Source organism: Callospermophilus lateralis, chromosome 9 (genome assembly GCF_048772815.1).
Source record: "Callospermophilus lateralis isolate mCalLat2 chromosome 9, mCalLat2.hap1, whole genome shotgun sequence".
Taxonomy (NCBI): Eukaryota; Metazoa; Chordata; class Mammalia; order Rodentia; family Sciuridae; genus Callospermophilus; species Callospermophilus lateralis.
The window spans coordinates 65,440,286-65,454,028 of record NC_135313.1 but is presented as its reverse complement, the minus strand read 5'-3'; the positions used below and the strand labels follow the sequence as shown (position 1 = coordinate 65,454,028).

At 34.7% G+C, this 13,743-nt stretch overlaps 1 protein-coding gene across 3 annotated transcripts in view; it reads right to left on the bottom strand.

The window, feature by feature from the left end:
- Positions 1-283: 283 nt before the first annotated feature.
- The window catches only part of Cobll1 (cordon-bleu WH2 repeat protein like 1), a 149,217-nt gene continuing 135,757 nt past the window's right edge, over positions 284-13,743 (bottom strand). For 2 of the 3 annotated variants that reach the window (XM_076866029.2, XM_076866030.2), the window contains 3 exons: positions 9,384-10,930; positions 7,397-7,573; positions 284-1,583 (listed from right to left, as the gene is read on the bottom strand). In XM_076866029.2, the coding sequence (XP_076722144.2) occupies positions 1,497-1,583; positions 7,397-7,573; positions 9,384-10,930 (1,811 nt within the window). In that variant the 3' untranslated portion in view covers positions 284-1,496. Of the gene's footprint in view, positions 1,584-6,206; positions 6,229-7,396; positions 7,574-9,383; positions 10,931-13,743 lie in introns of those variants that run through there. The other variant, XM_076866031.2, reaches the window with a different exon arrangement.

The following is a 13,743-nucleotide window of genomic DNA, read 5'->3' as shown; positions in this document are numbered from 1 at the left end:
ACATATGATTATTTGAAGTAGGAATCCAATATTTTTCCACAAGCAAATAACCAATTAGACAAACACAATTTTTCAAAAATTAACTCATTTATCTACTGATTTACATATGAGGGTCTCATTCCAAGTCTGATTGAAGGAAAACAACAGCAAAATTTGGCCCTTCAGATGTCCTTGCCATGTATCAGGAGTGATGCTAAACATTTTATGTGCTCAGTCCCCGGTTTTGCAGCAAGAATGTCAGGGCTTAAATGCTTACTCAGAAGTCCCAATAAATGGTAGATCATATAGTAATTGTTTGTTTATTGGCCAACAGAGATGTGTTTCATCAGGTGAGGCACACAAATATGCTGATTGGCACAAATTACATTTTTAACAAAAGGCACCCCCAATATATAACTTGCTTTTATTAAATAGGAAAAAAAATCAATACATTTTAAAGAGTCACATATCCCAACAGCTTTTGTGAAAACCAACATAATGACAGCTTGTTTGAACAAAGCTTTTAGAATGAGAAATTCTTCAAGCAGGGAAAAGACACCAATAGGCTCTAGTCCCCAGATTCTGTTTTGCTTTACCATTTTAGTATTCATGTAAATATATATTATTATTTAGAATATTAGCATCTGAACTAAATAATGACCCATTTTAATTAAAACCAGGATGTTTGGAACTTCCAAATAGTCTGAAGTTTTCCAATATGGACATAAACTAGCTCCTATTCCTCTTTCTATATTAAATGTGTCACAATATAACATTTTCACAGGAAGATGTTTAAGGCTCTGGCACATAAAATATGTAATTTGTGTGATAAATTATATACAGAAAATATTTAAAATTCTCCTGTGCAACTTGAGCTCTAAACATTCAAAAACCAAAAGTGTTCCATGTTAATAAAATTTTAAAATATATTTCCTCTAAATTTGACATTGATTTGTAATTACATAAAATACACATGTCTTGCATAATGTGATTCCTCAAATGAAAATAATTGAACAGAATATATTTGATACCACTAGTTTTCTAGATCTTTCTGCACAAAATAGTCTTTCATATAACTTATGTTTCCAATTAAACTAACACTGACACAGCAAATATCAGATCTGTTTTCCTATTCATGTGTCACACAAATATGTCTATAAATCTTAATTTATATTTGTCTCAGTAGACAAAAGCAATAAAGAATGTGTCAGTAGGAGATATCAATAAAGGGTGCTTATTTCTCATTTGAAAAAAAATGAAAGTCATTTACACCTTGTTTGAAAGTTCTAAAGCAGCATATTTAGCTCTTAAGACAAAAAAAAGAGACCGAAACAATAATTATAAATTATAAATTCTAATAATTCTTCTTTTGGCATGAAAAGCCCGAGCACAAATTCTTACACTTTAATAGGTAATATATTAGTGTACATCTGAATATACATTTGTCAACGTTCTCCGTTGGTAGGAAGCTGGTCTGTGAAGCGGAAGCAGTAAAGTTCACTGTGGCATGGCCACACTTAATGGCCATCCTGGGCATCAGAGGACATGGAATGGCTGAGTCCCGACCTCCCATTCACAGATATCGTATTTGGTGGAACAGTAACCTAAGAGGAAGAAACACACTTTGCACGCATCAATTTAAAATGGGACAGCTGTCAAATTTTCAACAATTAGCACATTTTAACTTCTTTTTAATTGAAAGTGTTAACATTCAGCATTTATTATTTCAATAAATTACAAATAATCAAGGATAAATGTTCACTCTACCATGAAATGAAAAACCAGAGAGTTGTTATTTCCACAACAAACAAGTTAAATAATCCATTAACACATCTTCGGCTTTATAAAATTACCAAATCAACATAAAGGACAAGAGCACAAACAGACTGCAGGCCAAGCTGTTAAAGAGCATTTTTAGCTAGATTAATTCTGGCTCCCCAAGAGTGCTTTGGAAAATGCAACCTAGTAAAGTAAATTTCACAAAGGAATGATTTTACAATTTTTATATTGATAACATGTATTATCTTGATGTTTCATTCTCAGTGACCTCTTATTTATTAAAAACAACAATAAATGGTTTTAAAAAGAACTTTTTCATCTGTAGGGCTAAGAAAGGTCAAATCTATGATTCTTATGCCACAACAATTGTGGAGGTTTTGGGATTTCTTTTTAGTAAATAAACTCCTAAATTTTGAAATTCTTTTGAAAGTCCATTTGCAAACTATTAGTGAATAAAAACACTAAATAATTTTCTAAATAGCTCAAAATTACAACTTAAAAGAATGTAAGGAAAAAATCATGTGGATCCTGAATAGTGGAACTTGACTATTTTGAACATAAAATGAAAATGTTTTTAAAAACCAGTTTATCTAGACTATAATTTGGCTAATCTGGCTTCATAACCAAATGCTATCATTTCCTCATAAGACAAGAACTGAAGTAACAATGCCTGCACATTCAACCAACAAAGTAAGCTGGTGAAAAGGAAAAGGAAATTTGTAAATTTAGTTTGGATTTGGTTTCCTTGTATTTCATTTCTTCCCTTTACTAAACTAAGATTTAGTAACTTTCAGTAATGAAATTTCTTGTAAATCCAAGATGGAGCAGAGTGATTGATACTACCTGCCTGGGGCGGGGGAGGGAGGAGAAGAAGAAATGCTGCTGCCAGGGGAGGGAACTCATCTGCACCCTCTTCAGTGTTCATGTGGGATTCCTCTCCAAGTACAGATAACAGACAGGTAATGACATTTTACTGTGTAACCTTGGCCCCAAAGTCTCCATGTGTAGAGTTAGTTTTTGTAATTCATGCCAAAATTAGAGTCCTCATAGATCTTTGTAATAAAAAAAAAATTGTTTCATGTACTTAAAAAGACATACTGATGGAGCTAAATGCTTAGAAGTAAAACATGCTCACTGCAGCACCATGTGTAAATCCAATTTAATGGTTATCAATAAGTAGCAAATAGGTTCTGTTATATTCATAAAGGTTAATGCTATGTAGGCTTAAAAAACAATAGGATAGATCTATATGTAATAAGATGGGAAGCTTTAAAAAGATCTTCTTATGAAATATTCCATTTTGGTAAGCTAAATATGTTTATATATTATAAAAGTGGCCTTGAAGGTTAACAATCTATCAAGAGTGGTTACTGTGAAAAAAAAGAGTCATTTGCTTTGATATTTAAAAGTTTAGTAAACAAAATTTTAAATATGAAAGAACATCCTTAAAGAACTATTCTATAAATTCTAGGAGGCAAAGATCTTATATATTTGGTTACCATATTATATCAATTTTTCAAGCGCCTGGCACAGTGTAGGACTTAGTAAGTATTTCTTACTGTAGACAGAGCTATCGAACTGAAATCTTTTGTTCAAATCAAACCAAGGAAACATAAACAAAAAACAGGCCAGTTAAATAAACAAAACATGCCAGTCAGATTCTGGGTGACTTCCCCAGTTTTTTACCGCCCCACCCCCACCCCAGGCCTCTACCTACCCAAAGTTAAAATTTTCAATCTGAGGAAATATTTATTATCAAGGGTAAAACATTATTCATCAGTTTATTTTCAGACTTTATTTTTACAAAGCTATATTCTCTTTGTAACAGTGTAACGACCTGCTTTTTAGTCAATTAGGCACCCTACAGTATAAAAAGCATCCAAAGAAGTTGTTGTGTCAATATGGGCCAACATTAATCTTATTCTCTGTAAATAACTTTATAGATCATATATAAATCTCAACATGAAACCCAATTTGTGAAATACTGAACTAGATTAATGCTTTGTATGAAAACAGGACTGATCTCTGTGATTACATGGCTGAATGGAGGCAAGGTGTGGAAAAACCCTCCAAAACGTGAAAAAAACATGGCATGTTAACAACCCCATTTATACTACAGCAATCAACTAACTAATTGTTCTAATGTGAACCAACCATTCACAGGTTAATTATTTAGGTAAGAAAGAGAGCCATAAAGCAGGTTGATACCTGGAGTTAAATTGAACATTTGGGTGCCAAAATAGAGGCAAGCACAGAGCCAACTTTCTGATGAGCGATCTAAACCTACTGTCAAAAATCACTGGAGATTTTATTTGGCAATATCATTGTTGTTATAATTTTAAATGTCAGAACTTAAAAGAAACTAGGAGAAATCTTCATTACATGACAAAAACATGGAACTAAAGAAAGTATTACAAGAAATGAAGAGCCTGTGTCCATTTTCACTACCTTTTGCAATTTTTTGAAATACAAGTCAGAAAAGTACAGTGAATGTAGACATACAGTCCAATGAAGGCAAATGAGAACAACTTACCACACAGGTCAAAAGAAAGAACACTCCCAGCCCCCTACTGACCTGACTTTAAAAATGGGATATCTTATCATGTATTTTTGCATTAATTTGTATTTCATATATATTGCATCAAGTAGTATTTATCTTGATAGTTTTTAGGTTCCCCATTATATTGAATGCCTATTCTATAAACCCTCAACAACTCCTCCTCTTTTCCTAGCCATGATTTTTATAATTACTACCTTGCTTTAATTTTAAAAAATTATTTATTTATTTTTGGTGCTGCTGATTGAATGTAGTGTTTTGCTCATGGCAAGCATGTTCTCTACCACTGAGATATATCCCAAGCCCCACTTCATTTCTAAAGAGGACCACACCTATACATGCATCACCAATATACAAGTTTTGAATACTGCTAAATATCTCATGGATAAATTTGTGTGTGTGCTCCTCTTATAATGTCATGTTTGGCTCTATTTCATTCATTGTATTGCTATATGATCATATATGCTTTGAATGCACTGTTATATTTTCTATTATCTTTGGATATTAGAGTTATACTTATTTAGAGCTACTGCATATGACACTACATGAACACACTTATATGTAAGTCCTGGCACACAAAAACACAATTTTCAGCATTATATGACTAAAAATAAAAATGCTGGTCCTGGATTTTGGATATTGGAAACAGTATTAGATATTATGACCATTTTTTTGTGAAATAAAATGGGTTAATGTATGAAATATTCACTAAAAAAGATTTAGGAGATCCCATTCCACAGATAGAGCTATCAATAACCTCCTAGTCCAAGAGATGAAATTTTAAACTCAATAGAATATGAAGTAATGAGTTTTAAATAGGATACAATTATAGGTTCATCATTTCAGCCTCCTTTCTGTGTTGATCCACATCCAGCTCATTCTGGAAGTAATGAGAGTTTTCTGTGTGAAAGCACTGCCAACTCAGGGCCAATAACACACCAAGTACACAGCTGCCTGCTGTACGATTCTGTTGGCTTAAAAGGCATTTCCAACTTAATGCACAGTATTTGCAATTAGTTCATTGGAATTGATTAATGTATTCACCAACTAAGTGCAGTGGCACTGCAGTCAATTTCTGTGTGGTTACTGGTTCTCCTGGGGGCTGATGTGACACTGTTTTTCAGGCCTAGGCTATGAACGTGCAGAAGATAGAGGCTTCATTTTATTCATTTTTGCATTTCCAGTATCTAGTAAAATATTTGGTACTTGGAACTTATGTGCTTGAAATTGCTTGTCAGATTTATTGAATTGAGAAAACTATAGCTGCACAGTGACTGGTTTGAAACTCATCTTTAACAGATGAGAAATAGAAAATTTTTCAAAAATAAGACTGTACAGTTTATTAACATGAGCATATTTGCCCTTTTAAATGTAAATTTGTCATGATCTGTGAAATGCCAATTTCAATATTTAAAGCTATACCAAATTTTTATGCTGCTTGGCACCTAAATGCAGCTCCCCCCGCCCCCGCCAAAAACAACAACAACAAAAAAAACTATAAAATTCAACACTAATCCCCCTGAATTATTTGTTTCCTTCACTCTTGAAAGCACTGTTTCCATGTTTGCCCAGATCTGAGCACCACGTCTTCTGGGAGAAGAACATCTGTCATTCAAACACATGGAGAAAACTAGCTAGAGCAGCTGAGTATGGCAAGTGCTGAAGTCCTTGAGATACCCAAGTTGCCTTTCCCTTTTTTTTTTTTTCCCTATTTTTGCAGCACTCCTGCTCCTTTGCAGATTTAATTTCTGTTGAGCTCAATGTTTTGCTCAACACGTCTCTTAACTCTTCTCTAAATAGTTTCTAAAATGTTTAGAAAAGGAATTCACAAAATCAAATACCTAGGGAGTCAGTGGAATCCTGAGGACTTTCCTTCCATCTTCAGTGTTGAGGTATTTCTAATAGGATGACTACTGGGGAAACAAGCAGTAGGAATGCAGAGATGATTGACTCTGGGAAGTCTTAGTGCAGCTTCTGCTCAAAGTTCACTATGTACTCTTTCAGGGCATGAAGGGTATAGAGTGAAGAAACTCACCCACAAAAATTTCCTTGGGACACTCATTTAGCGTTTGCCCTGAAGAAAGACACACCCTCCTTTCTCCTGCTTTCTACACCTCCATGAAGAAGAGATAGACAACTATGGCAGGGCACTATGAAGACTGTGGTTTCTGTATTAGTTCTCATCTACATTCTCTAGATTTTTTTTTTTTTTTTTTTTTTTTTTTTGTGGTGGTGGTACTGGGGTGGCCTACTACTGAACCACATCTCCAGGCCTTTTTTAAATTTTTAGACAGGGTCTCACTAAGTTGCCCAGGCTCAAACTTGAAATGCTCCTGCCTCAGCCTCCCAAGTAGCTGGGATCATGGGTATGTGCCAGCATACCCCAATTCTCTTATTTACTTGGTGGGGGTTGGGGGGGAACCAGGGATTGAACTCAGGGTCACTCAACCACTGAAATGCATCCCCAACCCTATTTTGTATTTTATTTAGAGACAGGGTCTCTGAATTGCTTAGCACCTCGCTATTGCTGAGGCTGGCTTTGAACTCACAATCCTCCTGCCTCAGCCTCCCAAAGCTATTGAGATTTCAGGCATGTGCCACCATGCCGGGCTCTCTTTTATTCTTTTGATTAAAGCTATATAATTCTTCTAACTGCACCTATGACAGTTATTTTGGAGAAGCTATGTCTGGAAACTTGGCGGTTCCCATCACTGGAAGTCCACCTTTTCTGGAATAGGGAGCAATCTTCTAAAGAATCTTAACGTGCTAACATAATTTCTTAAAATAAGACATCAGAGCACTGTCAACTATATATAATTATATATAATTATACAATAATGAACCAAAAGTCATGTTCTGCACCTGGCTCATGTTGTGGAAAATAGACCCAACATTTTAAACTATTTATAAGACTCTGGACTCTTTCAGTTTATAAGTCAAAAATGACCCCTAACATAAAAGAGTAAACTTCTGGCATCCTCTCAATTAGGATTTAAATGCTAGAAAAAAGTTTCCCTCAAGTATTAGTTTGACAATGTTGAAAATAAATCCACTGTCACCCATCTGATAAAGAAAACTTACCCTTTTCAATTTGGCAGCAGCCTCTCCAGAACGGATTGCAGTCAGTAAACTCTGTCGGATCTGTTCTGGGTCAGGGCTTTGGAATGTTAAAGAACTTTGTCTCTTAAGGGTGAATGATGGGCAGTCAGCTGGAGTTGGTGTTGGAGAATTTTGTTCATTATGTGCAGAGTTATTTTGCTACAAAAATAAATGCACGATATTTATATGAATTCCAAGGGAAGAATAGTTCAATTTTGTAAAACATTTTCATCACCAATAGTTCTTTAAGAATCACCATTTGCCCAATGGGTGATTTAGATATGGCTGGTTCTTCACCCAATAAATTCTCTTTGCTGCCAGAGCTGAACTAGAAGACGATGGCATTACTTTACCTTCCCTTCCTTTGAACAGAGGAGGCTAAGGAAAAAAAAAAATGGTCTCTCTCTTTCATGGATACAGTTTACTGTGTGGAGTCAAATAATGCTGATATTTCCAATACATGCAGTTGACTAGAAGAGCCAAACTAATAATCAGAAAATTCTACAAAATTAAAAATAATCCATGTTCATGGTTTCAATATTCAGGTTGGAAAATGATTATTTTTGAAAGCACAGTCAAATATTGACAATTTCATAGTGGTTAAATTTAATGTATCTTTTAATAAAGGAATACTAATTACTACATGTAAATATTTATTCTGTGTTTCAGGAAGTCATGGGGACTTTGTGTTGGCTGTTTTATTTTTCCCATGAGGACAAAAATAAACATTAGTAACTTCCAAATTGAAGAATACATCTTAAACTTCTTAGGAAGAAATATTCAGTATCAGAATTAACTAGCAAATCAAGTAATCTTAAAGATGTCTTTTTCCAACTGCCATAAAAAAATGAGTTAAACATGGTTTGGACAATGACTCAAAAAATGCATTATATGAATCAAAGTTCCATTGTTTAGGAATGGTATTCCAGTTTAAGGAAAAAATGCAGGTTTTATTCCCAACTCAAGAATTAAAGTCTATATCATGCATCACTTACTGATGCTTTAACAAAGTAATGAATGTAAATATTTTCCACTTTAAATATTGCTTTAAAATTACTGAAAAATATGCACTTGGAAGTATGGTTAATGTTCTACTCTAAGAATGTTTGAAAAAGTAGTGTAAAATACTTCTGGAACTGTCACACAAATATGAAAGTATTCTTTAAACACCATCAGAGTAAATGTACACAAAACATTTCTTAAAACTCATGTGAAGATTATCATGAGTCACACTGTGAATTTCATCCCTCATTGCCTATACAGTCTGAACCTGGCAAAATATACCATTTAGTTGACTAAGCATCAACTCAATGACACACTTTTTGGTAAGTTGTTAAGGCTAGATAGTAGCTGGTGATGTTTCTTTAGTCAACACATGTATAACTGGAAAAGGTGACCTTAACAAAATGGGGAATTAAGAAAGTTACACTTTAGAACTGATTTCAATTTGAATTAGTTACATGCAAAAATGTATGGTCAGCTGTGAGGTTGAATGTATATAATAGAAAAGGCACAGCCCAGGTGTTCGGTTACTTTATCTAGTCTTTGATACTGCTGTTTCATATAACCAACACTGTTTATATTGCATTATATAGTACTATAAAACTTAAAGAGAAAATGAAGTAAGCCAGGTCATCCAGAAAAATTAAAAACGAATTAGCAAAGAAAATAGTTCAAACTCTAAACTAGTAAATTAACAAGGCCTATGAATGAAGAAAATTTAATATCATTACTAATAATACAATTATATAATGACAACCTTATAGTAATATCAAATCAAGTTATGTGAATTATAACAGTAAATAATGATATTATATGTATTACTTTCTTCCCTATAGTAGCATGATATCCTATTAATAAGAATTCAGAGATGAGTAATGCACAAACACACCAACATGCTTGTTATCCACTGTTTTAACCAGGTTCCATAATAATCTGAATACTTATTTTTTTAAAAGGTAACATTTACCTTATCCATCATATCAATTTGTGGGATGTCTGCACCCCTGTGTACACAGCAAGTCTTCCCATCCTCTGTGTGAGCTGGAGGTTGGGTGGATGCACCCATACTGGGTGACTCGGGTCGTGCCTTACTGAAAGACTGTGACCTCTTCACAACAGCAAGGGCAAATGGCGAAGGAGCAGAACTTGAGTATGGTCTTGGGGCACCAAAAGTTTTCAAAGTCTTCAGGTTTACTGCTGCTACCTGACTAGCGGGAAGAGGCATAGGCTTGGGAGCTACAGGAGGAGGAGAGGTTTCAGCAGGTTTCTGGTTGATGATGTCATCCTCCATCTTTTTAATTTGGGGCTGTGGAGCTGGGTGAGTAGTTTTACTTAAGGGAGAAAGTATCTGTTCTGAATGAGGCAGTGTGTCCCTTTCCATCTCTTTTTTTGTTAGTTCCTTGGGAGCAGGATTAGGGACAGTATGGGCATTCTTGGCAGCTGCAGATGTCACATACTGACCTGATACTCTCTTCTGCATCTGCAGGAAAAAAGAACTTGGTTTGGCCTGGGGATTTGAAATCCGAGATTTAAATTTCGATTCCAAAATATTGTTTATTTCTTCCAAATTTGGTGCAAAAGGAGCTGTGCCAGTGTCTCTAGTCATTCTGGGAGGTTTCAGAGGATTAGTCACAGCACCATCGGGTGAGCTCACAGCCCTGTGCAACTGTTGCTCTGTTCTCAAGTTAGGCTTTGGTTTAGGGTCTAGCGGTAGCTCCCCTGGGCCTTCAGAAGTAACAAGGTCTTGTGTTTGCAGGGCCACCTCCTTCACATTCCCTGAAGCATGTATCTTTTGATCATCTTTATACCCTATGGTTTCTGATTCCCAGTCTTTCAGTATATCCAGGGATTTGGGAGGTACTATTTTATAAGTAGTCATTCCAATTTTGGGTATATACTCTCTTGTAATTTCATTGGAAGGTTTTGGCTTGGGATTATAGTCTTGTCTGTAAAGTGGCAGATTCTTTAGGTAAGAAGCAGCTGAATATTTATCAATTCCATCTATAGGAGACAAAGGATCATCATTGCCTTGTGTACAAGCTGGATCTTTTATGGCAAGTCTGTCTTCTGAATATACGACTGGGGTGCTCTGAATCCTCAATTCTCTTGAGGTAGTTACAGAATTTTGTAGATTTAAAGATAGGTGTTGAGTTGGTTTGTTATTTGAAGTTTGCACACTTTCATCAACTTTGAAAGCAGGCAAATTATGATCTTGGTGATTCCCCTCAGAACTGTTGCTGGAAGAAATTGTCTGAATTGCCGCATCTTGCATTTTCATCTTTTCTGCACCAAGCTGATTCAGTTTGTGATCTGGTACTGATGCTGCTGCTAGATGATTTTCCTTGGAAGTTATAACATTAACGGTTTTATGTGCTTGATAGCTTGACTGTCTGTCAACTTCCATGACTGCATCCTTATTTTTTGCTTCCCCTTCTACATTGATTTCTGTTCTCCTCACTCCATTTTTGATAGTATCTTCTGTATTTGTTGTAAGGACAATGATTTCATTCTGAACTATTGAGAGAAAAAAATAGAAAAACTCAAGTTTACAATGTTTGCCTCATCCAATCTATAATCAGTTGGTTTGAATGCTACAGATAATCTTTATATCACTAATTATACAAATTCAGGCAGTGGCATACAGAGAAAGCAGTAAGGGCTACACACTCAAAAGAACCTGAGTTTGGAACCTCTTTAACTAATGTGGCCACATGTTAAATTTTAATAACCCCTCACAGCTTCATTGTACTGACACGTAAAGAGGTGAAAATATGTTGGTTTGTTTTACAATACTGTGGATTGAACCCAAGGTCTCAACCTTGCAGGTAAGTGCTCTACCACTGAGTCCATCCCCAGCCCTTTGTTAAATTTTTAAATTTTGAGAATGCCTTAGTAAATTGTTGAGGCTGCCCTCAAACTTGTGATCCTGAGTGGCTCGGATTATAGGTGTGAAAATAAGTATTCTAAATTATAGATATAATTATATGTAAATTATACAGATAAATATGCACACACATCTACACATATGTACACATTTATCACTTATGTAATATTTTAAGATAGAATATTGTCTAGAATAGGCAATACAGAGAAGGCAGCTATGTTCCTTTTATAAGTAAAGATTTCATTTTTCTATCATTGTTAATGAAGAAATTGATAAATTCAAAAATTGTATTTTTCCCTCCATTTAGAATCTTTTTTTCCATAGCCCCTCATGTACACTTATATTTCATACCTAGTACTAAAATAATCTCAGTAAATATCATTTTTAATTAAGGCAAACAACAAAAAACATTACCTTTAAGAAAGTAAAGAACTGGAGTTATAGCTCAATGGTAGAGCACTTGCCTAGCATGTGCTAAGGCCTTGCTTGGGTTCAATCCCCAGCATCACAAAAAAGAAAAAAGAAAAAAAGAAAGAAAGAAAATTGAAGTAAAAACAAAAAACAGTCTGTATTGATTGTCATGTTCATTGGGTGTCCTTACTAAAGTCTTTTGGAGGAATTTGTTTTTAGTCATAACATGGTTGATTTCAACCTTATAAAAACAAAAATGTTAGTTTTGATTTTTCTCTGTGGGGAAAAAAATACCCTTATTCTTCTAGAGTTGTAGCCCAAGAGATCTGTGACAGTCTCCCTCTCAGATCCTGTTGACTTTTCCTCTAATTCTAGTCCATATGACCTGAAAATGCAAATTGCCTGCCATTTCCTGGGTTAGTAGTATCAGCTTCTACTCCACAGGATGGCAGAGAACTGGAATAGCATCTGGAAGTGTGCAGGCATTATGAACATGCATCCATACCTAGTAAGGACCTGTTCCTCTCTATTCAAATGCTTTGAGGCATCCTTTCCCCTGCATGATGACCAGTAACCTCCCTTTTGAGGTATGGGAATGGCTTGCATAGCACTAATAAGTGGTGGGCCTCAAAAGTCAACTCATGAAAGATGTCAAGTATTTCTCTATAGTTTTATCATCATCCACTTTTACCTAAAAGAGGATGAGATCAAATACAAGCCTTAAAATTGGAGGAGCTACAGTAAATAGTTTCTCTGAAAACAACCAAACAAAACCATACAAGCTATACCCAAACAAAATAAGTCATGATGTCAGGTAAATTTTTATGTAATTTAAAAAAAAAATTCACATTTTTAAACATTGCTTAAATATACTATTATTTGGTCATGGCAGCTAATATTTGTGTTACCAGATTCCTATATCAAGTATGTCATTTAAAAATAGAATTTATTTTTATTTTTCCCAAATAAAATTCAACTGATTATCACATTATGTTCACTATTTGAGTGACTTCTTTTCTTAATGACCAAGAACTGAAAACTTTTGGGATTTAAAAATTAAGAATATGTAAGGTAAGGAAGCAAAGAAGAGGCACATTTCTGCTTCTGCTCTTAATTAACTTGTTTAAGTATTTAATGTTTATATGGAAAGCACTATTCTGAACACTATTATGAGCACAAAAGAATGTAAGACGTATTTTTTGGCAATAGAAAATGAGCCTAAATGCAATTATCAAGAATACAAGAGACAATGATTGTTTTCGAGATTGTGGGGGAAAGGGTATACTCATACATTGTTCAAGGAACCACAAATTAGTACAACCACTCTGGAAAGCAGAATAAAGATTCCTCAGAAAACTTGGAAAGGAACCACTATTTGACCCAGCTGTCCCACTCCTTAGTATATACCCAAAGGATATAAAATCAGCATACTACAACGACACAGCCATATCAATGTTTATAGCAGCTCAATTCACAATAGATAAGCTACAGAACCAACACAGATGTTCATCAACAATTGAATGGATAAAGAAATTATGGTGGGTAGGTGTACGTGTGTGTTTGTACAATGGATATATTATTATATATAATGGATATATTATGATACATACACACACAAAAAAAATGGATTATCACTCAGACATAGAGAAAGGTTTTATGACATTTGCCAGTAAATAAATCAAGCTGGAGACTATCAAGCTAAGTGAAATAAGCCAATTCCCAAAACCAAAGGTCAAATGTTCTCTCTTATATGTGGATGCTAACTCACAAAGAGGGAGGGGAGGGAAACAATAGAAGTTCATTGGATTAGATAAAGGGGAATGAAGGGCAGGGAAGAAAGTTAGTTTTAGGAAGGACAGTAGAATGAATGTGACATAACTTTCCTATGTACGTATATGAATACATCATAGTCAATCTCAACATTGTTTATGTCCATAATACTGGGATACTAATTAGAATAAGGTATATTTCATGCTTATAAAAATATACAAAAATAGATTCTACTGCTATGTATAACTAAAAAGAATAAAAA